Source organism: Phallusia mammillata, chromosome 2 (genome assembly GCF_965637545.1).
Source record: "Phallusia mammillata chromosome 2, kaPhaMamm4.hap1.1, whole genome shotgun sequence".
Lineage (NCBI taxonomy): Eukaryota > Metazoa > Chordata > Ascidiacea > Phlebobranchia > Ascidiidae > Phallusia > Phallusia mammillata.
Genome location: NC_137253.1, coordinates 16,239,541 through 16,264,634, shown reverse-complemented (window position 1 = coordinate 16,264,634; position 25,094 = coordinate 16,239,541). Strand labels below are relative to the sequence as shown.

The 25,094-nt window shown below is 40.6% G+C and overlaps 1 protein-coding gene across 1 annotated transcript; it reads right to left on the bottom strand.

Annotated features, from left to right (window-relative positions):
• Nucleotides 1–996: 996 nt before the first annotated feature.
• On the bottom strand, nt 997–24,299 carry LOC145215363 (uncharacterized). Its single transcript, XM_080084051.1, has 26 exons — nt 23,656–24,299; nt 23,502–23,545; nt 23,216–23,267; nt 23,120–23,160; nt 22,321–22,401; nt 21,952–22,054; nt 21,691–21,767; nt 21,178–21,308; nt 20,773–20,953; nt 20,587–20,645; nt 20,384–20,530; nt 19,550–19,871; nt 19,326–19,404; nt 18,769–18,895; nt 18,479–18,572; nt 18,017–18,078; nt 17,847–17,944; nt 17,639–17,768; nt 17,511–17,580; nt 14,993–15,126; nt 14,811–14,931; nt 11,608–11,697; nt 10,480–10,531; nt 7,781–7,921; nt 7,623–7,710; nt 997–2,522 (listed from the first exon to the last, which is right to left on the bottom strand). The coding sequence occupies exons 1-26, from the start codon at nt 24,231–24,233 to the stop codon at nt 2,475–2,477; spliced, it is 3,150 nt and encodes a 1,049-aa protein (XP_079940177.1). The 5' UTR covers nt 24,234–24,299; the 3' UTR covers nt 997–2,474.
• Nucleotides 24,300–25,094: the final 795 nt, after the last annotated feature.

Genomic DNA, 25,094 nt, shown 5'->3' with positions numbered 1-25,094 from the left:
AGATGTTCGGTTGCGATGCAAACGCAGAAGACGAAAAGATGGAGGAAGAAAAAGGCGTGGAAAGCGATATCTGAAGGTCAAGATTCGAAGAATTAAAGGATGTCGATGCATCTCTGTACCTGAATTAGAAAGACAACAACCACCCACTCCGCTGGACACGGAAATTGACAACAGGCCAAACTCGCAACATGCGACAAACTCAACAGCTGCGTCGCCAGGCACCATTTCGAATCGGTAGTCAGGAATTCCGAGTGTTTTTCGTGAGACGCGTATCACTTCAAGATCATTGGGTTGGGCAGTCAGACGTAATGCTCCGGCAATTAACGAAACTACATTGCGAGCAGCGGCACGAAAACTGGAGAGTTTCACAGTGTCTGTTTAAATAACTCCCCGCATTCAAATGTCCTAAGTTTTTCTTTTTTGTTCTTTACATTTGTTTGTTGGGTGAAGCGGATAAATTTTATGGCGTAAGCGCTGTTGATACTTATGAACACTTTGTGCGAGCACGTTTTTGTTCACATACAACCACAGACGTTTGACAAAATCTTACAATTATGGAGCAAAAACAAACGCGTTCGACAAGCAACGTTGTCGGCAAACGATTGATTCTCACGACCCTTACCGTGCTTAGTCATGGATAAGAGGACTTCACTGCTCTTGTTTGACCATTCATTCATTTGTAGAGGCTCAACAAGTAACAGTAGTACTATTGATTGGTTTACGTCAAATAACTGTAATGTTAACCATTGCTTTGCCAAAGTGCTGCAATTGTTTGGAGACCAAATTTTTTATGTGTTTTGTGATGGTCGAGTTCAGTGCGCCTAATCCCGGGAAAGTCAAGTGACGTGATTGCCCAGTCGCATTGGCGCCGAATTATTCCGATTAGATAACACGATGTTGAAAGATAACATTCCAACGTTGTACATCTCAAGTGCACCTAGCTACGCATCTTCTTCCGCTCACCATCCATTACTCTACATCAGGACACATAACAAGTTGCTTGGCGAATGTATTATTCTATGTAATTCTCGCAAAATTAAATGTCAACACAAATGTTGTTTAATCGTCACGCAACGTGTGGCACCAGTTTTGACCGTAGTCGTGTTTTTGACAGTGACGTAGCGGTTTGTTTCCACATTCACCTGCTTAAGTCAGTCACGTGAGCAAAACAAAACCACATATTTCGACAATTGCAAAGAACAAACGTGACTTTGTAAGCCTCGCGAAATAACTTTCAATGCTTTACTTTCCAAGCATCTGTAAATATTCTTTTATTCAATACGATCTTCCTTTTTTCTTCACTGTCACGCTATTTTAAATCGTTGTTGGTTATTAAAAGCGTCTGGAAACATGCTGAATGTCGACAACTAGATTAGGAGAGCGCCGGTGTTGGGGGAATCGATTACACTACGAGAGGATGAGGTCAAACCGCTGCCGTGCAGTGGAGTGGACTTAGCTATAACGAATAAAATTTGCCGACAGAAGTGAGAGGGCAACAGGAAAGACAGCCACCGATCCTTGTTATGAAACAACTCGAAGCGTAAAAGTTCGACACGTCTAGCGTGCGCCAGTCAAGTGCCGGCGTGTTCCCCCAGAGCGTGTGCTGGCGACATTTTCTCAAAGCAGACTTGCAAACGACGGCGGTGCATACCACCGACGGCACTGGTAGCTCAAATAGGTCGCAGTTTAACGTAACACAACTTGTACCACGGATTTCACCAAATTATCATGATTGGGCAACATGGTTATGGGAACCAGAGATGTGCGTTTACACTAAAATCACTACCATACTACAAAAAATATGCAGCTCAGATGAAAAAAATGCTTAGCGTATGGGGCTCAACCACAGCACCATGCAAATAAAAGCCATTAACAAGTAAAAAAACAAAATAACTACACCCTTTTCGCGAATATCTACAAGTATACTGCATTAATAGTGTACGTTGGAATACAGAAACGATTGCCGGCAATCGAACACTGGGTTTACAAGTTGACGCATGTACCAACGCAAACACGGGTGACAAATTTTGCGTAATTGCACATCACGCCGGATAACATATGAAAACTCGGTTTTGTGTAGGTAATTACAGCTCTAAACAAAAGCTCGCGTTTAACAGCACAGTAAAGTGTGGAATATGTTTCATGGGTAATGCAGTTATTAGGTAAAGCATGGTGCGAATTAGTGTGTACACAAGTGTTCTGAAATCAGGAAGCGTGCAAAGATAGTCAGATGAAAAATTGCACAAACGCGAAGCAGATTCGGGCGTAAACAAGCAGAACGAAATATGGTTGCATATAGGGTTGTAGCAATGCTACGTTGGAATTACTTTGGTTACGCACTGTTCGGCAAATAAATATATTTGGAACTATGTGACGATGATTGTGTATTCAACTACTCAAAAACATGACTACTAGTGCGTGCAAGCTTTACAAAAAACAATAAAAATGTTGTGCTTGTTGCTGCGGAAGGGTCTTCAAGGCTCGATCGTATCAGCGGCAATGTGGGCACTTAGCCGGGTTTTCTGAAAAATAAAATAAAACGAAATAATTATTTATAAAAAGTTATAATTATTTCCTAAATCCATTACAAATGACTGGGATGCTTGGGGTATATGTGTAACGATCCTAACATGCATCGATATGACAGTTGTATTTTAAGTCTGATCCTAATATACGATTGATTGTTGTGTTTAGTACTTAACAACTATTACTACAGCAAAGTTGCCTATTGGAAATTACACTTGAAAACAGATTTCTCACATGATTTTGAACAGCGTAGTGCAGAGAAACGACGACCTATACTTGTGACGTCACAATGACCAGTTTCCCACGAAGGGGAATGCAGACAAAACACATACCGAGCTGGATCCAGGACAGTTGTTACCAACTGACGCAATCTAACATTAGGGGTCACGAATTCACCTTTGATCAATTACACATTGACCGAGCATTAAAATCGCGTATGTGGAAGTGTAAAACTTTGACTAGAATCAACTTATTCATACGCCGTAGCAACAATTAGCGCGTAAGGTCAGGTCGTAGTTTGCGTGAAAAATGCGGCCTGGGATAGTATGTCAAGCGCAACGACGCATAAAACGCACCACATCGGTCGTCGGTTATAAAGCGGGGGTTGGGTCGGAAAATTTTAAACGTAGTATTATTTGGCCCCTCCTATTTACTTCAGTGACAAACCAATAATTTGTTAAACGTCCGCAATTACCTACGGTTTCCGTCAAACATCGCTTCCTGATCTTTAAACACATGCAGATTTTCGTAAAGCGGAATGTCCAACTGGTGCCCAAGAAATGACGTGTTTATACCAGTTCTCGGCACATCCGGTAAAATCAAAGTGAAAAGCTTGGGCGATCAAAAAAAGCTCCCGAAAAGCGAAATGCAAACACAATTATTGAAATGCTTCACTTTTCAAATAATTGACGTGCCCAGGCCACACATTTCAAACACCCACTAACTCTGATATCATCGTATGACGTCAGTTCTATAGACCGCTGTACAACAATTTGGGCGCCGCTCAATTGCGGCCAGGTACGGGTGATGGCTGCTCACATTCAGCCGATGGGCTATCAGTTTTCTTCGGTAACATTTGAAAATGTTGTCGGCCAAAATTGCGATTCACCAAAAGACAACAAACACGATTTTTTTGTTCTTTGACGCGAATTGGGTAATTCGAAACACAAATGCAGACAAGGGCACACCTTTCTGCGAGACATCGGCCTTAAAACAACATAGGACGACGTTCGACCGCCACAAAAGCGCGCTTTGATTTGGCGTGTTTCCGACTAAGTGGTTAATTGATTCCCGCTCACCCATAAGCGATCCGACAGTGTGCAGCGGCGACCCCGCGATAATCAAATAATTTGAGACATACTGTTGCAGACATTACCCGCATTACCAACTGACCCGTGTTAAAGGTCGAGTTGATGGGGAGACATCTCAAGAACCTCATCGCTGCAATAAATCACCGGCGCAGCACGAACGATCACGGAGGGTGCAGCGGATTACTTACACCAAAGTTCTCGTAGTATTAGTTTAGCATCCAGTGTTGGCGCCTGAATCACAGAGAAAGCTAACTTGGCGAAAATGGACGAAGGCAAAGGAACAAGACTGATCACGATTTTTTTTAGTATGAACTACAGCACAAAGGACTGTTTCAAAGCACCTCTAACTCATTTTTCGAATTACAACGGCAAAGTAGTGGGTTTTATGCAAAGGGAGTCACCATATGACATACAGGCCGCTTGAGCGGTAAATAAGCGGTAAAGGTAAAACAAAAGGGCAGGCGCTTGGGCATGTAATCAGGAAAGGGGTACAAAGGATAGCCGCTTTTCCATAGGGTTTTGTCGCGGGCGCCTTAGTGAAACAGAAAACAAAAAGAAAAACAAGTGGCAAGTTATAGAAGCTTCAAACACCGTACGCCGTCGTCAATGGATTACGCGCGATAAGTTTGGTTTTGGCGACAGATGTACGACCTGGCGCCTGATCCGATGTTCCCTACCCGCCCACAATACATCGACATCGATTGTTGTCTCCCTGCGCTGATGATGTCACTCGTGTTACTCGTTGCATCAACAAACACGGACAAGAGAGGAAAATCCGAGCACCCCGATTTGATCTTCCCTTCACTGTTATTCGTCAACGCGAAAGAACCATAGTTCACTGATGGATTTGTTTCAAATATGTTTGACAGGATTAGGGGACCGAGTTTCCTTGACAAACGCAAACATCCCCGAGAGTCTGACAAGATTCTGCGCGGCCACGTTGCAATCCTAGAACAACCTTGCGTTCGACATTGGGTCGGATACATTTCTTCCGTTGCCTGTACGCACACAAAAGAAACGGACTGGGACAGGAGCAGTAGTGGGGGCGTGGTGCCATTAGGAGCCGAATAAAGCAATGTAGTGATTTCAGGACATGGTGTTCTGACACGGCGCTGCACCATTGAAACCGAGTCCAACATATGTAAAGCAGCTGGGCTTCTCTTTTGAAGCATGTTATCGACATATGCCACCCGCGCAAACGCAGCCCACGGCGCGTCAATAAAAGCATTATTGCACCCAGTGACGTGTTATATCAAACCTTCAGGGACGCATGCTTGCACGGTGGTTTCACAGCCAACAGCTTCGCCCTTTACACCATGCATGACATATCTCAATATATAGTTTAAACTAGAAGGGTGGCTTTCTGATATACTTCCATTATATATATTATATATGATATTTACCAATTTACTATACACATCATTTGATCTACATATATGATTGTTTTTGCAAGCAAAAACGAATGGGTCCCCACACACGCGTTGTGCGGATTTAACGTCCTGGTTATTTTTAGATTGTTAAGAAAAAAACTTAACCAACTTTAGCATTAACCCAGTTTTAAAAGTTTTGTCCGTATTCTTTTTGCATCATTATTGTCATATAATTACAAAAAACAGTAAATAAGAACGGGAAAAATACTTTTAATTTAATCTCATACTTTGACCTTGATATTGTCGTTCAAGGTCCGTTTTTAAACACAATTTTTCACAACTGAAAATGTGCTTGATACTTAATAAAACGACATAGCATAGCTGCGCAAAAACAGCTGATTTCTAATCACCGACACGACTGTCTCGTAAAACGTCCGTCCGGACGTCAAGCTGAGCACTCCCGCTGCATTCACCCGCCTTAATCGTAAGCAAGTGAATTACTCCCTTGAGAGTTGAGACTTCTATCTGACTGACAGTGTACATATATTATGGGCTGTAAAAGTAACTATTTGGCAGATTAAGGCAAAATTTTAAATACTGAACGAATAACCTACTGCAAACAATTGTTTAACATTTCAGCACATTATTCTTGTATTTTTGGCCTAAAACTAATTATTTTGGGGTTTAAGGGGTAAAATAAGTGAATCCAATAAAACGTTACAAAATTCTTTAGAATACCTTACATTGCACCAACCAACAAAGCATGAAACTCTCAGATTATGTACTTTAGTCAGTACAGCCGTTTTAATTTTTTTTCGTTTTGGGGGCCTGTGGGTGAACCGCTCGGTTGTTTGGGGTCAAACTTCTGGAGGATCAAATTTGGATTCATAAATAACATCTGTCCAAATTTAAATAAATTTAAAGCACTCTTTCTTGACCAAACACATTTAACAAACCAGCGTTAGACAGAAATGAATATTTGGGGGTTTAAGGGGTGAAAATGGGTGAATCGAAAAAAAGATACAAAATTCTTTGAAATACCTTATATTGCACCAAACAACAAAGCATATCGCTCAGAGATGCTGTACTTTAGTCAGTACAGCCGTTTTAAAAAAATACGTTTTGGGGGCCTGTGGGTGAACCGCTGGGTCATTCGGGGTCAAACTTCAGGAGGATCAAATTTGGATTAATAACTCACATTTGTCCAAATTTGAATAAATTTAAAGCACTCTTTCTTGACCAAATGCGTATAACAAACCAGCGTTAGACAGAAAAAAGAAAAAAAATACGGACAAAAACAATATGTGTCCCCTTCATAGAAGGGGACCCATAATAAAGCGTTTCACGTAACGATCCTACACGCAATCAGCAATTATTTAACTTCGTTATCAACAAATTAGGCTATTTTGCTTTAAAATAACTCAACCTCCAAAGATAGCAGCTTACAATTAAGACAAAATTTACTAGACAAAGGGCTTCGCAGCAGCCGTTGGTCGTTATGTAGCGAGTTTTAATTGGATCTACGTGGAAGGAAATTCCCTCATGACAAAGTAAAGTGGACAATATATGCGCGCCCATACACAATCATATCTCACTTTGCACCTTCTTACGTCAAATATCTTTAGGTTTGCCGAAGATATTAAAGCAAATCAAAGACATTTTTCCCAAAAAACCCACCCACAGACCTCCGACTTACAAACAACAAAGTGCACTTTTTAGGTAAACATGAAGATTTATTAGTGCGGAATGTATGTAGCGAAATGTCAACAAAGAGGGTATCTATCCACGCAATTCAATTAAGGTCTAAGTAGGGATTGTGTCCAGCCGATGATACCGCCCGCTTTCCGCGAAAAACCACAAAATAATTACGCAGCATCGAGATGTCAACACCTTGCGGAGTAAGGGAGTGCGATCCCGCCAAGCTAGTTGAATCAGTGCTGGAGTAGATTTGAAGTAAAGGCACGACAGGAAACGAAAGCTCGAGAGGTGCCAAGTGAAAGGTGTGTGAACTATTCGATGGACCGAAATTAAGAAATGCTTGGCTCAATGTGAGTGTGCGCAACCGACACGTAACCAAACAAGCACGAACAGAGCCCTGGCGCCAATCACGGCACGGCGAGTTGATTTCGCTTTCACAAGCCTTGGCACCCAACAAAACTGTACACGGATGTTTTTCGTAACCGATCCATCCCAAACGAAGTTCAAAGCATAGGTCAAGGAGGGCGACGAGTACCTGAAGCGCTATCACTAGCTTCGTGTTGCGTGAGAAATTCGACTGTTTACCTGACGCAAATGTAAACCCCTACGCTAAATCCTAAACGTTTGGGGTATTTTTGTTTTTCCATCCTCACCACAAACTGCGACATCATTAATTCATTTGATGTTTTCAAGTCAAATAAGTTATTGAAGAACATACCAAACTTCTTGGTCTACGCCGGGTCCGGACGACAACTGATGACGTTTTGGAACGAATCTCCTCCACCTTTTGTTTAGCTTGTTCTTTTCTATGGATTAAAAAGACGAAGAAGTAAATCAATAAGAAAACAAGACAGATATTACAAATAAAGTACACACTGTGCTTTAAGGATTTCCTTTAGTTGCATGTGCCACAAATCGTTGACGTCGCCACAAAATCTAATCCATTGATCAAAAAATTCTTTTGTGTTTGATGATTTTGTAGATTTCACACCAAAGTAGGCCAAGGTGTCGTTGAAACTGCAAAGCAACAGAAGCAGACTTCAAGCGTGTGAGTTTTCGCATAGGCTGCAAACAAGTAGCGGGCCGATAGTGAGAGTGGCACCACGGATCCTGCTTCTAATTACACAAAATACCGACCACATAATAGCAGCCAGCACCAAGCAGAGGCGGCCAAGGGACTACCGCCTAAAGGACGCAATGTTAGTCCAAGCTTACCGTTGACGGAACGTGTGTAGATTTTGTATCAAATTTCGTCTATAGTGACGCCAGCAGGTCGCACGCATTTGATGGTCAACAGGGCGCGTTTGAGAAAGGCTTTGGTGGCGCTTGTAGCAGCTAAAGCCAGCGCCCCCGTGTCTTCGACCCCCGACCGCGGATTTAATTTCATAAAAACAGCTTTGAAGCGAAATCATGACATCTCGTTCCGGAGCATTTTGTAAAATCCGCACGCCCAGGCTCAATTCAATTGTTTTCAAACACCAGCAAAGCCACGCGAGACGATGGGCCGGCGAGATAGGGAACAAAATACAATCCCTACCAAATTGTTTGAAGCGCACTCACTTTCGGGGTACGAAGCTCAATTGTCGAGCGGTGTTTGCTCGGATCTATCAGGACAGCAATCTTATTTACCAGGCATAAAAGCGGATTTATTGTAACCACGGGCCACGCGGTGCAACAGACAAGCTTTTTTGATTAAAGCGACGAATACAGTTAGTCAATATTTGAGTGCTTTTGCTTTAAATCCCCGTATCAACCACACACCATTACCAAACAAATTACATAATTGGGCGCAAACTACCGCAGATATAACGCCAAAAAAACCAACTACAACATATTTTCCAATCGCACCGCGGCTCGGGGAATCCCCTTGCTGTAATGAAAGCACTTTTGATCGAGAGCATCGATAAGGGTTGAATCGAGACAGGAGTGTCTGTTCACCTATTGCATTCAGTAACCGGTGCCGTCGCCAGCCTAATCCTTACTTACACTATAATTGCGGCGGCCTAGCGAGGCCAAATGACGAAACCCGCACAATTAGCTTGACCGACATGCGCGTTTGACGTTTTGCGTTTTAAACCGTCAGAATTACACGCATACAATTACACCCACAAAACATTACATTCCTCAAAACAGAGAAAACAAATCTGCGATTGTTGCTTTAAATAATTTTTGTTTACTTCTACCTCCGCATCCTACAAGAGGTCATTGTAGTAGTAGCTATAAGGCAATTGGCACAAAATGGCCCCCACCTGAACAGCCGTGTTATTGTTATTAGCAAGCATGTCGGGTCGGCCGATGCCGGGCGCCAGTAGTTCCAAAGCATCCGATAAAACCGCAGATTGCGGCGCCATTGAAGACCATAAAGCTGCTTAAACGTGGCGAGTCGATAGCCTGCATGCGCCTCTTGAGCAACGCTAGAATCGTTTGAGACTCGCATTTAATCGCACTTGGCGCGACACTTGTATTTGCCGACAGAATGCACGATCTTGACAGGTCACCTTTTATGTCAAGAAGCCAAGGTCGGTTAATTACAACACAATGCGAAACATGCGTACAAACAATCGGGTCCCAAATAATTTACTTAGTTTTGTTGCAGAATATAATAATTATGCAATACAAATATTTTCCACGTAACTAGGTTTGACTTTTACGTTTCAGCCGCTTATATACTTGCCACGGCAGTAAGATATAGTTCAAACCGGTCTAGTGTCTTCAAGGAGGCACAAGAGCGACAGGCAATTAGTCGCCACAGGACCGGAGCATGGCCGCTTTAAATTACAGGTGGGTATTTCGCATGGCGCCCAGCGTTCGACAAAAAACCTTATCATTCTGCTTGGGGTAAAACGTAATTCGTATTTAGATGAAATTCGCAGTCGACATGTGGAGAGTGAATTCATCTACTTCCGGGCTTTGGAAGAAACCACACTGACGACGACTAAGCTAATAAGCATGTTTATGATTTAAACGCTAAGACAACTTGAGATAGTATATTAGCTAAACATCTTGCACCTTACATAATTACAGAAACTACAACTCGGTTACACAATTCTGGGTGCAGTCCGGTTGGTTACGAAGCGTTTTTTGCAAGTTACCAAAAATTAACTTTCAGCATTGCTTTATAACATCCCAGTTGCAATATAATAATAATTTGCCATGCCTCTATAACACTATGCGTGTTCTCAAATCAGGAAACGGTTTTATACAACTGCGTATATTAGAAATAGGTATGACCAATGTTTTACAATAGGCCACATACGAAAACAACGCATATCACACAAAAAAACACTACATTCAAGATAGACACGTGTAAAACGTTATAACGTCACGTTTGTTTGTTACCTAAGATGTATTCCAGCACCTCATGTTTATACACTTCATAAAATCGGCAAGATATTATCCTGCAAGCAAATTACACAAGGGATACAAAAACATCATGTTTTAAAGGGTAGGAGAAATACTTTTGGCACCACAAACTTGCCTCAGATAAAAAAAAACAAGTTCAAGGCTCGACTTTAGTGCGCGTTGTGCACTTGAGTGGAACTAAATCAATCTTGTGTATTTTTTGCTCAACTTACCCTCGGCGAGAGTTCGAGATTTGTTCTTCAAGCTCCTCCACGTCTGATGTTGCTAAAGACGAAATGTGGAATGTTAATTCACAAACAAAACATGCGGAACAAGGCAAAGGGCATTACATCCGTGCAGAACCAGACTGGAAACCTTTCAAACAACAAAGTTTGATTTTGCCCCAAGACTCGAACATCAGCCAAAAGTGACATAGCAAAATGTGGAGGATGTCGGCAAGGCATAAAGGCCAGAATCAAGTGCCAGTCATATTACGTCGGTCGCCACTCACCAAACATGGTAATTACCTGGGCCTTAATCAGTGACGTTAAAGAAGTGCGCGTCGGCGGTGAAATTAACTGCAGTTTCGTTCGGGCTCTAGTCTAAGTTGGAGCGTTTGACGCGGGGCACGCTTCAAGGTTACTAATCACAGAAACATACCTGCTCCAAATCAAGGCGTTTAAACAAGATGGTTTGCACTGATAAGCAGCATATGAGTCACATGTCTACACCCGCAGTTTTCACCTATCGTCATTGTGTTTTTTAAATGATGAAGAATAGCTCCAAGTAAATTGATCGAATAATTGCTGATCATTCAGCTTAATTGTAAGCGGCCTGTACGTAAGAGGCCACACGCTAATGAGCACCTTTCTCTAAGAGCGCGTGCCAATATCCTTCCACGGCAAATTCTTGGAATTCACGATCATTAGCAACACCTACCGGATTAAGCGACAAATATGGATTAGCATAACGCATGCGTGTTCCCCAAAATTTGCAGTGGATAAGTATTGTGGGTGAAGCATGTTCGGCTCACTTGCGGATTTCGGAGATTTCGCGTCGGTTAGCGCAGTGATGCGTTGGACCAGTAGGCGCCAGTGCAAAAATCCAAGTGGAGTCGACTAGTCATAGAGACGCTAGCGCCAGAATTACGCGCCGCAAGTGATTTGCAGCAGCGAAACCGATAGTTACGCGCCGCACGTAATCAACAACAACTTTTGAGCGCGGCACTTATATACCAATATGCCCGAAATGCTGAGCGTTCCGTAAAAAATGTGACATGTGCTCCAAGTTTGTCGAAATGTAGTTTCCTTAATATTCTTATAATACTCATGCTGCCCGAGGGCTCTAATAATAGCACATACCTTTGGTTAAAAACTGATGCATGATTGTTCCAAACGGTTCCGCATGGATTGTTGAGTTCGACTTAACTACATCCACCCGATGACCACAATCTGCAGCAAACAAGTGATTCGGTAAACATCGCGCACGAAGCGGATGACACGACATCATACAATCAAGACTTGTTTACATGTACATGGACAATTAAACAAAATTCAGCTCGTTTACAAATATGTTTCCTTTTTAGCTCTGATGGGCACGTGCCTAAATACTAAGGATTTAGAAAAATGTAATAGCGCACTCGTTAAAGCATCATCACGGGCGGCCTTTCCACAGCGGATGGAATTAGCTTGTTGGATTAGCATGAGCCGCGACGGGTCGAGATTTCTTGGATTAGTCGCGGGGATTACAAATTGCAGTAAACGGCCGAGAAGCGGCACTGGCGGCGTTTGACTGACGGAAACTGAGAAAGGTCATTACTTCGATTGTAGACTCAGTAAAAAACCGCGAGACTCCATAAGAGTCGCTTTGATTAGACAAATTGCTCGGTTTTATAATGCGCCGCGCGTCGTGCAAACCGCATAGGCCCTCCAACTTGTCACACCACAACAAGACATCGCGACGACCTGCCTGTGACGTATTGGGCTAAACAAAGCAAGCCAAGTGACAGGTGAATGTGTTTGACTTTTCATCCAGCGCCGAATTTGAATTCATTTCGTCAAACAATCAAGCATAGCATCAAGAGCAAATATAGCATTTAAATACAGAACCGCGATTGGATTTTCCGGCCAGAACCAATGTGCAGCCCCAGCTTTATTGCACGGCGAGCAAGGGTGTGTTTCCCACGAATATAAGAGACCTTCTTGAGATAACCCACTCGAGGTGGGCACAGTGGCGGGTCAGTATTGCCTCACACAAGAGTCGCTTTGAAGTTCTGTTTTAGTGTAAACAATTAGACAGAGTTTAATCGTGTTGCGATACTTGTCACCCTCCCGGCGAGTCGGGTTGTCGGGCCAAAGCCAAACGGTTAGCATTCAGTAAGACGATGCCGGCAACTTTGGATTTTCGTCGGCGCACAGCGTAAAATAACAAGGTCTGTCCAGAGGTGAAATTATGTGTTTTCGTGAAAACAAACAAAGATATTTTTACGAGCAAACTGACGCCACTAAGTCAACTTGAACAATTTTCCAAGATACGCGGTCCGACAAACCATGTCTGAACTAATCACGGACACATAAGCAACCGCAAAATCTGACAAGAAAGTTTCCGGTAAGACGCCATTAGACACGATTTAAATGGAAGTTTAATTATCACGTCACGCGTATAATAACTCAAAGGGCGTCACTCGGTGGCAGCGTATACACAGAAAGAGACGTTTCAAAACAGAGCGGATGATTCGTCTTGGCGCGACCAAATCCTGAAGCAAATTGATAGAATAAAACAATCAGGATCTGGAAATAAGATCGTGCATACAGAGACGGGAATACGGCGTCGGGGGAAGCAGACAGCAAGTCTGTCGCCGCTTGTATGTTTACCGGCGTCTTGTCCGCTTGGAATTTTATTCCTGAACTCCACATATGACGGCGATAAATAACCCTAGAAGAGCTGTCCCTCGTTTACATTATCGCTCGTACCAAAGTGGACGTCGCTAACCCCGCACAACAATCAGCGTACGATCAATAATAATTCGCCTTGCATTTCGCCTCGCAGGGATTGACTTCAGGGGATATTTTCCAATAAGTCAAAATTAAACAATATGTGCATACTTTTACGCCAGTCATCCGTAGAATGTGTTGATTCCTCAAGATACGGAGATTGGCGCCGCAACTTGAAACACGTCTTTGTACAACTTCAATACCACACGACCAATGAATGAATGAGCGGGTTTTGGAACGGGAGGGCATTCTTCCCCGGCAAATAGGTGTGCACGCGACCACGACAATGGATACAGTACTTGATTGCTGACAAATGATGATTCAGGCAATCATAACAAACGCAACTTCGTGTGTGGCCATTCAGTTAAATTCACATTTAGCGGTTACAAAGGTATTTTGGTGAACAGTAAAACATGTTTCATAGCGGTCTGTCGCCAAATACACATAAAACTAGGGTCCACCAAATTTTGGGGAACTTTTATCCGCCAATAGCAATTGCAAACAAAACTATTTTTAAACCACACCCCAGCAAAAAAACATCTCATAACTTTACGCTAACACGAAAATTCATTGATATGACTACTATCAATAACCATCGATTTTTTTGCGTGAAACCCATGGACAAAAAGACCAACACCGTATGCTTGTACAGTTGAAGGTCAAGGAACAAGCATAAAGCATACGCACAAATTCGAGTTACTGAGCACTTTATAAAGACAAAAGTATGCCTATTCTTCCGCAAAACCACTAAGAAGAATGGAACGGTTCCCGAAATACGGGTTGATGCGGTGGAGCAAATATTTAAAGCTTTTCTTAAACTGCGCTCAAATTACGAGCGTATATTTCGGTATTGGACGAAAGGTCATCAATTCCCTTTCAGACGCACGCAGTGGAGACAGGTAGATTTGGGAGATGTAATTTATCGCAACAGTTTGTCAGATAAAATAAGTGTTGTGCGGCAGACTGGCAGTATATGGCTCCACAAGCGGGGCGTGTACGTGTGCACTGGCGGTACCCGCACACCAAAACATACTTGGCTCGCTACAACAATCGGTACCTTATCTCTCGTGTTCTAAGGAGGAACACGCAGCCACTATTGACGCTTTGTTTGCCATGTTTTTGACAAATTGTAAAGCGGTGACGGGTTACGTTGAGTTCACAAAATTTCTCCTTTCTTATCCCAAACCTACCGACATGCCGCATATTTAAAACAGATAAAATTGGAATAAATGCAACCCGAGCTACACTCAGGTCATTAAGGCGACAAGCCGCAGAGCAGGATCGGCTTTTGCCTCAAACAAAGTTCGGGGATGCAGAAAGGAAAACACGCCAAGGAAAGCGTAGGATCGCTCCCCGCCGGGAATTTGGCAACCGTAAAGTCCTAATTGACATGGTGTTTTCACAGCTTCCGGGCACTGCGGGGGGTGGCCCCAGAACGTCCACGCATGATTCGGTTAGTCGCGACACAAAGAAAATTATTTCGGACAGTGCTGTGACGTCTGATGTGCAAAGGCGCCTTTTGGTACAAAAAAGCACGCTAAAGGCAAATAACCAAGTTTGTGACATCGTACCCTTTAGCTCCTTCCGAAGTTTCTGAAATGCTTTGTCGATGTCCTCGTAATCGATTTGCGACGCTCGGACAATTTCCAATGTGGAAGGGACAGGACTCTTTCTCAATGCGATCTCGATATTCTGCGATACAATTTACGTTTTGTAATTCGATTTGACGTGTGAAAACAATATAGACGCCTACCAGGTCAAAGGTTTTGATGTAGACCCTGAGAACATATGCAAGCAAATTTAAATTGTCGGTGTTTCCTTTTACGTCTTTTAGTTTCGAAAGAACGTCGAGTCCGAAACCGGCGGCTTCACCCCGGGAGCGGTTACCTGAGAAGTTACATTTTTACACACAATGTTCGGTAAACATAGCAAACATTTTCTTGTTGATACGAGCTTCATCCCTATAATTTCAATAGGATTATATTAGGCTCGGCGCGAGAATTTATTAAATATACTGTTTGTGAGTGCGATGGCCACCCATAAGAAGCTACTGTATACTGGAGACAAATTGAAGTCAAGATTTATCACCCAGGTCGTAAATAAACAGTGAGTACAAAGCATCAACTCATCATCTGATCCGATAGGAACAACAAGCCCCAGCTAGCGGCCTAGGAAATGTCGGCGCAGCGCCGGGGATGTTTTCTTTAAAAATATTTTTCCTAGACTGAGCAGCGCCGTCCGTCACTGGCTTTTCACCAGGCGTGTTTATTCTGGCCCGCGATAGTTTAAATTAGTGGCACGCGACAAACACACACAAACGGCCCCGGTTTGGAAACGAACAAACCACACGGGGAATGGCCTACCCGTGATTGTCACCGGGCATTATTTAATAACCACAACATGCACTCTCCACGAAGTCTGCTGACCCCTAAATGTGCGCGTCGTAAGTTATACAAGCTTTGGTTTCCTTCGTTTTTCTTTTGGAATGCGGAATAAAACGTGGACGATCGCCAGGCCGGGGCGCTTTAGTCGCTTGCTGAAAAAACAGCATACTTTGTGCGCAGTGTCAACATCTTTTGCTTGTGCCCTACCATCATATCGTAAGAGCGCTTTGTTTGTTTATTTGTTTACGTCAAAACTGGCGACACGCGCGCTTTGCTTCGTCAATGCGGCATTGTGTAGCGGTGGACAAAACGTAACGTATATCAACCCCCAGCAACCGTTTACAACTAATTTGCACAGGCCTTTTGTCCAACGTTTTCGGGTGGTCTGATTCAGCGCCAAGTCGGATAATTTGGTTCGTTCGTGTCTGTAAACAGTTGCAAGCACGTTTCCGAAACTTCATCAGTCACTGGCCTATGCCACACGCGTCAACTATAAATTTTTGGTGAAACTAAAACAAGCCGAAAATAGCTCATGGAGCAATTTAGTGACTTCACCCACAATTGATGGATGTGTGCCACCACATAACAGGTCGTTTTACGGTCAATCCTTTATTACTAAGCGTAGCAAACAAATAGAGCTAAGGGCGTCAGTGTTGATGTGACGAGAAAGGCCTGGGACGTTCGAAGTGACCAACGGATGGAATGATTCTTACCACCAATGACGTCGCGTTTGATTTTTTGCGCTTGACTGGAGTTTCCATGGTAAACAAACACAGTCTAGACCGCCCAGGATCGCAAAATGTTTTCATCGCAGTTTTGCAGCAAAGCCTTGATGTTTGATTTTAAATATGCACAGATTTATCAACCAACTAGGCGTTTGTCGATTTATTAACGTATAGTTATTTATCGATTTTGCTGAATACACCTTATGTTCTGGTACGTCAAAACCTCGCGCCATATCGACGTCTATTTTTGTGACCGGTGAAGGCAGGATCGGCTCACGTGAAACAATGCCCATCAAAGTGGCACCGCAAACAAACTGGGCGTTCATATAATTCTCCCTGTGGCGCCAGTCGACAGCAAGGGCGTGTTTGTACAAGTTAACTATACAACCACAAATTAAAATGACTTAAAATTTATGGCTGCCACAGCACGTCGTGAATGCTGGAACACATGGTGACAGCAGAACGGCGACAATCGATTCTGCCGCTGTCTTGATGAAGGCTAACAAATAGTTTTTTAGCCACGTGATCGACTGTGATAACGATCCACCACGTGACGCAAGTCGACATTAACAGACAATTCGTATAGCAGGCAATGGCGCCGTGCTGATGAATCCCGACAAACGTTCAGTGCGCACCATATTTCCACATTCCTGCTTTCGAGGGTTGGTCGCGCACTACAATGGACGACTTATCGAATCATGGCGACAAAATACCCGGAGCCATTAAATTCTTTCGTTACGCAGCCAAGCCGTCGCGAAAAGGGGGCGCTGATGAATTGCCGTAACGAAAGCCGACTAACACGTTTGTTATCTAATGGCGGTGATAAATTAAAAGTTCAAATGTGAGGCATCTATCATTGCAGCGTGCGGAATGTCCGAGCGCACCACTTCTTAAAATAAAGCAGGCTTCAATCAATGTGTCTGTTTTGGGACGATAAGACACCGCCAAGGGTGGTAACTGGACACTTTGCTCCAGCACTGTTTACAGCAAAGTCAATTGTGTCGAATTAAAGTATTTCTTGGGAACGATAAATTAAATAGATATAGCACTAGCCTTTCACAACTAAGCAAAAATGCAGGCAAAACATATTGGGTGCAGGATAAAGTTAGGTATCAAGGCAAATTGTTTTGATGCACATAAACGTAAATCTTGAAGATTTTACCTGCATTCAAGTAATTTCCAATTGTCAGGATAATGCCGAAAAGTTGCTGAATGGATTTCTGCTGCAGTGACTAAAACAATTTATAATAGGTCACCCTGTTAAAATAAAGTTCGAACATGAAAACCTACTTTGCAAACTTCGTCGATAAGCGCAATACTACTCTGCAGATGCCCCAGGTTGCAATGGAACTGATGCATAAAAGTGATGCAGAATAAGCGATCTGTGCAGTGATCAACTTCCCATAGTTTCAAAAGAAATCTGTGCCAATTAATAATTCATGTTAAATTTACTGTTGCAAATACATTTAGTATGCCACGTAATTTCGACCCAACTTACTGTTCAGGTTTGTCCAGAGGTTGTTTATCGTTATCATCCACTTTACTTTGCTTTTTTGCGAACGACTTGATTAATTCGAGTTCGTTAGCTTGAGGACGCTACGGAATAAAGTAGGTCGGTTTACGCGACGCAAAATTCTGCACATTAAACAACACACAGATATACTCTACCAAATCGTATATTGCACTGATGCTTTCTACGTCCACAACATTTGTCTCCAGATCTAGGACAGCTAAAAGAGAAACAGCGCCACAAGTGTTATTAAACATATAAAGGCTATTATCACTCGATGGGGCTAGTAAGTCAACACTGGTCATATGATTGGATTGAGCCAAATATTGTCAGAAATCCCAGACAAGCGGTAGTCTGTCACTATATGGGGCTGTTCTTTGATTGTACAATGGAAACGTAATACTTACGGTTGTTACTGTTACTTATCAACAAGTGGCTTTATTATATTGGTACACAAAGAACGAAATGCAGTTAAATGCAAAAGTTTCAAGCAACATTTATTTCTAGCAGTTGTCACAAAGTAAATACTAACAGCTCGGCACCGCTGTAACAAAAACATATTTTTGGCAGAATCAACTTGGCCACTAAATTAGGGACATTGCGGGGGCTTTTGGTTTCACCTTGTTTAATATCTTCCACATCCATATGCAAACTTGAAATAAATATTCCAAGTGCTTGAGATCTTTTAGTGCTGAGTAGCTTTGCTGGTTTCACCTGAAAAAATACCCCCGTAAATATCATATGGATTGACATCACTTTCTTCAGCAGATATCCTGTACTGTATTAGGAGCAAAACCTAACCTCTAGGCGCTACTCAGGTTAAGAGACTGATGTCGATTAACATATGTGATGCACAGTATTTGCAACCCAACATAGGTCTTATAAGTTAAACAATAGTAAAATATATTACTTTCACTTTTTTAGGTGACAATGACTCGGACAAGGTTGATTTCTTTTTGTTTGCGGTGTTTTTGCAGAAGAGATGAACCAGTTCTTTATGATCAACTTCAGCAGCAGGGACAGAATACCATAGTGTGCTGCCAAAAAAATGAAGGTAATAAAATGTGTATTGTGAAAAAAATACCCTTTTGCCAGTACATCTCACAAAACCTCAATGACTTTGATGCAAATCAACGAGTAAAACTAAACAATGATTTTGAAGCTGGTGAGACATTGTCAAACAAAAACTCTCGTATAATGTCGAAAGGTACATACCTATGGTGTTAAATGTTTACAGTAGCTTAGCATCCTGTTGTATATGTACAATACTAATTTCAGATGTCAAATCAATATGTGTTAAAACAGTTGTGGTACACTGGATGATATTAAGCAAGTAAAGCATAGGTTTTCATTGGGTAAAGCATTCATTTCAATAAAAATTCCTCAGTTATACTAATTGTTTTCTGCATTTCAGTGGTTTTATCTTCGTATTTATAAAGAATCTATGTTAACACACAATGTGCATACTTTTCCAAAACATTTCCAATCTTTTTTACCCTTGTCCAGTAAAGAGGTTTCATAGGCTTTAGTGGTTCAATTACTGTGTCTGTAAAAAAATAGAAAACATTTATTTCAAAAATCATTTCTTGTCCATTACAAAAAATAATATGGAACAAAGAAGGTGCTAATTAGTGATGCAATGAAACAAATTTTAGCAGTTTTGGTAAATCCAAAAAAGAAATAGTTCCTACTCTTTTCAGGGGGTTGAGGGGGCGGCGGTGGTGCATTAATTCCAATGGGTGGTGGGGGTGGGGGCTTGCCAGGCACAAACACTGGTGGAGGGGGTGGAACACCTATTGTGGGAGGTGGGGGCACAGGTGGAGGAGGAGGTATGTTGTGCGCAACACTGTTGATATTGCTTGTAACACTGGTAGCAGGTGTAGATTTGAGACTTGGTTGTGCATTAAGCGACACATTGGATTCAGATAAACTTCCATCACGTGATGATAATTCTATTGTGTCTGTTTGACAAGTGACATCGCATGTGGAGGTTTTCAAGGAGGTCTGCACTGCCTGTAATACGAACAAGATGGATGTATTATCTTTGGAGAAGCAAATTAAAGAGCATTTAAATTATAATAAACAATGATTTTGTCATTCACAAACAGACAACATTAAACACTTTTCGTCTGAACTATAATAAAACAAAAAAACAAACATTGAAGATAACAGCAAGTATCTATTACAATTCTGAAATTGATGCAAAAAGTTATCATATTCACTAGCTTAAAGTTTAAACTGTAATTCTACAATATTTACATCTACACAGCATTATGATGTCATAGAGGTTAAGTCTGCGACAACTTTCTAATGTCATGCCCAAATTAAGCCTGCAATTACAATGACGCTTTTGTATCTATCAATCCAGCTTAACTTATGGGTGTGGTGGGTAAATTATCACATAAACATGAAATATGTCTTTTTCGGGTTGTGAGAATCATTATTAAGGTAGAACAAACCATAGTCCCTATAATACTGGTACATATTATTTTTAAAGTATATTTACTTGGAAGCATTAAATGTACCTTCATAAGCTGTAAAACACTGGGTGTTTGTGTCGCTGTATTAAAAGCTTGACTTCTAGTTTGACAAGTTGCATCACAAAACTTGGAGGAATGCTGAGTGTTAATCTGGTCAGGGTCATGATCCAAGGACTCACGAATTTCAAAAGTCTGTAAAGAAAGCTTTAAATGCATGAACAATTTTACATCAATGTTGATCTTGTTACCTGATGGTCAAACACAAACATCGGACTAGTGGGTCCAGGATCAACTGCATGGCTGTTTTCTAAAACACAGATGTATAATTTAAACCTGTAAGTTTAAACTTCTCACAAAAATTTTTTACAACATTTTACAGAAAACCAAACATACGAAAAGATCTTCAGAAAGCCTTGACAGGCTGTAATCTTCACCTGCTTCAGTTGAAATGTCTTGGCTAATGTTACGTTGCAAACGATGCCGTCTGGCACGTCGTCGAGGTGTGGTAAAATTGCTGGATGTAGTGTCACAATTGGCTTCATCTTTCTGGATAATCTTGTTTGGCAAAACGGAAGCAGATTTGTCCTGAGTTTTTTCTTTCCATGAGTAAAGGACCTACACCAAAAAAGCTCTTTAAAGCAAGAAATTCAATGTAAATAACATCAAGGGTTTTAAGTCTGAATGCACTTCATACTGCTTGGGATGGCATCACTGTCAAACAGCATGAGACTGTTAGAAAACAAATAGTATTACCAAGCTCAAGTTGTCAATGCACTACAGAATAGCTAATCTAATATTTTTTAATCTTACTTTGTTATTTAATGTTTGGCGAAACTTACGTGGTTATTTGTTGTTTGAGAAGAAACTAACAAATTAGCTTTCAGCATGTCATCACAAACCCTTTCCACAAACTTGGTTACAGCATCATTTCTATCAGAACCAGAAGACAACCAGCCAATAAGACTTTTTTCTTCATAAAACAGATCAAAACGGTAAGTAAAATCAGATTGAAAGTCAACATAAGTGCATTTATTGATTAAAAAAGTCAGTATTGATGATTGGGTTCGGACTCAACCCTTTCAATTCTAAGATCTCACAGCCATTAAAACAGTGCATTAATCACTGATATCCAAGCTGGATTGTTTAACATTAGGGCAAATTATTAAAGAATTTCCATTCCACCCAATTTTTTTAGATTTGCCTTGTTTAATTTTTTCACTTATATCGCTATTTTTTATATTTTTTGATATGCTAAATCACAGTACGCCAGGCCCATTGAAGGCGCCATACCGAATCAGCTAGTGATGCTAGTGATGAAATTAACAAACAATGAAAAAATGTAAAATGAAAACCTGAGAACTGTTCTTGTCCCATCACATCCTTCAAATATTTGATAGAAGACATTTTGTCGCTCTCTTTAGACTTTGTGCTGTTTTAGAGAGTATTTTTGTGGTGATAAAAAAAAGTTTTGTCAGTTAGGTTTTCAAATATTTATTACCTACAACAAAAAAAAGGCATCTAAAACACAACAAGGCCAGTTTACAGTATTTGACAATTCACATAAACAGTCTAAACAAATTCTAACCAAAATCTTTTAAATATTTAAGGCTAACCAAATTTGCTTCTGTGTAGAGCAAGGTTGAAAACTTGTTGCTTGATGTTCAGTACTCTCATGGCTGGCAAGGTTGTGGGTTACATTTGTCTTTACACCATTGGCTTTAAAATATAAAAGATTGCTTTGAATCTCTGATGTTCTCACACATTCCAAACCCCACCACCTCACAGTACAAATTTACTTTAGAGTAGACAAATATTTGTCATCCTTAGCCACAACAGGTTAATTTCCTTGCATCTCTTAAGCCTTGTTTGCAATCAACAAACATACACATTGTATCAGTAAAATTGATTTCTAATTTAGTCACTAAATAGTTTCCATTCTGTTGAAATGTTCTATGTTACCTTGTATACCAACAACAACACACCTGTTGAATCAAACTGTAAAGAAGGATCAAAGCACATTAACTCGTTAATTGCATCATTCAACTCATCTTTATTCTTTTCATCTGGAGAATAACACACTATATATCCATACACATATGTATGATACAATATCAACCATAAATTACTGTTTCATTGTCTTGTGTGCAATTTCATGATTCTATTTTGATTGTACACTAGCAGCTAGCTACACAACAAATGTTTTTTGGACAAGCATATAGCTAGTTTCCAGTTTAACCCAAATTTTGTTTTCATTTTTGTAACATAATTGTTCTACAGCAGGGGTGGGCAACCTTTGTTACTGTAGGGCCAATTTTAAATGTCAAAATTGGATCGAGGGCCGCACATGTGAATAACACAAGGTGATGTTTCTTTGTTGCTTGCCAAATATGCTTAACTACAAGTATAATTCGTATTTGATTCTAGCCACATTTTGCCAGATCACAGAAAAATAGCATCAGGCGCATTAATCATCTCAAAAATATGTAATAATTGGACTCGTTTGCCAGTACTTTAGAAATCCAAGCGTCTCTGCGGACCCTAGGTTGCCCACCCCTGTTCTATAGGCATGCAATGTTAATATACTTTCCGAAAAAAGGCAGAGAAAGGTCTTCTGTTTGCACAGCTTTACAAGATCATAAAAACAACTAAATATGTTAGAACTATTCAAATCTTGAAAAAACTTGGATACAGTATTTTGTTAAATAGTATGTAAGCTTCGATGATAAAGTTATCTGTTGGAGTACCAGACATTGCTTATTGTAATGAACAAATGTCACTCACTATTAATCTCTGTTTCTATGTTGTGAGGCAGCGATGTAAACCTGATAAAAAAATAAAATAAAATACCCCAAATATAAAAATAGTAAAAATTCGCACCTGTTTTCAGTTGCACTTTGTCTTCTGTTTCTTCTTGCTAATCCTTTTCTTTCTAAATAATTTTTTAACTTACATTACAGCACATATTGCATAGTCTTCAAGGGTTCATTTATAGGTATTAATTAATTGCATATGCAACAAAAATTATCAGTGGCATATCACCTTTCAAAAAACCATGAACAAAAACATTTGGGCAAATAAGGCAGCTGCACTGGATTAGCTAATTCATATTTTTCATTAAATACACTAACAAACACATTCCACATAATAATTTAGAATTTTATACCTCTAGTTGGTTGATCTTGGGCTCGACTTTCCTTGTTACCCATTCTAAAATAAAAATACAATTGCTAATAAAAACAAATTTAAGCCATATTGACCTGTATATGTACCACTGCACAACTACTATGAGCATACAAAAAGGGTTTAAACTACTTTACCTGCTGACCAGTGCTTGGTTGTTTCTTGGTACGATTGATCCAAATTGTTTTAAATCAGAATTGTTTTTCTTGTCTTTATAACAATCGTTCACATCTTCTGGACTTGTTTTTTGGTATTCAAGAGTCACTGCATTATTGTTGTTACAATTGTGGCAGTAGTGTTGCTCATGTTTTATTGCAGTATTATCAGAATGTACTGAATGATAACCACAGGCGCCAGTGTCTTTCAAAAAACTTTCTTTCAATAATTTTTGGCTGTCAGTTATAGTTTTGGAACCTGTTTCTGTACACTGCTGAACATCTGAGCCTAATCTTGCAATTTTAGAAGCACCAATCAGCCCAGAGGAATATTGATTTTTGTAAAATGCTTCATTGTCTGTTCCCTTGGGACAAGGCAAAGGATTATCAGTCAGGATGGATTGTGTAGTTGTTGCAGAGAGTAGGCAGTACTGGCGAAAACTGTTTGGCTGTTTGCATTTTTCCGGTGCAATGTTTGAACCCGAAGTTGGTCTAATTTGCTCAGAGACATCAGGCAATGGTAATTTCCAATATTGACAGAAGTTGAACTTATCAGACATTGCACAGATACACACCTTTAAATGAGTTCAATCATCTGTAAAACATTTATACCAGCAAAGCAATTTACTACTACAGTTAAGTTGAAACCATGTGGATATTTCCAGCAAAGGATTTATCAAAAAAAATGAGTAAACAGGTAAGTTACAATAAAATATTGCAGCCTTGTAGGTAAGTGTATTAAAGCAAGCATGAAAAACAATTCAAATAAAAAATGTTTGAGCAAATCTAAACATTTTTTTATCTTTCTTGATAAACATTAAACATAACTTAAAAATGCCTCCAGGCTGGTACACAACTAACTTTTATCAGCCAAAGGTGGTAATAAAGATTCTGAACTCCTACTGGGGAATTAAAAGGTGGAGTGAATATTTTTTTCCATTTGATTTATGTATCATTTTCATGTGCTGAACTATGAAAAACCATAGTTAACAGAGAATGTATGTTGCAATAGTAGCAGTAATTGTACAGCTTTTTAGCTAGCAAAGCAGTAAGATAAGAGTCATACTTAATCCATAACTAGAAATAGATTTATAACTGGAAAATAGATTTAAAGTAGTACCAGATGTATGAAAAGTTTGCTTCAGTTTGTTTTTATATATATCATGTAACCAACAAATGTCCCAGGACCCTTTTCAAACAACAGCAACAGTAATTACCATCAAGGTATCAACTAGTGATGCACCGAAGTTTCGGTTGGCCGAAACATTTCGGCGCTGTTTTTCGATGTTTCGGTCCGAACTTTTTTGAAATTTCGGCCGAAATGAACTTTTTGATTGCATGGAATTAATACCCAAACTTTCATTTTCGCCAATACGAAACATCATAAATTAACTATTTGTTGTATATCTATAAAATACTTG

What these genes read in the sequence shown, in the direction of transcription:
- LOC145215363 (XM_080084051.1), bottom strand. Translation starts at nt 24,233, where the DNA reads ATGTCTGATAAGTTCAACTTCTGTCAATATTGGAAATTACCATTGCCT. An exon ending in CAAAGTGCAACTGAAAACAG is followed by an intron (nt 23,161 to 23,215) that starts GTGCGAATTTTT and finishes TTTTTTTATCAG; the next exon opens with GTTTACATCGCTGCCTCACA. An exon ending in ACTTCGGAAGGAGCTAAAGG is followed by an intron (nt 11,698 to 14,810) that starts GTACGATGTCAC and finishes TGTTTGCTGCAG; the next exon opens with ATTGTGGTCATCGGGTGGAT.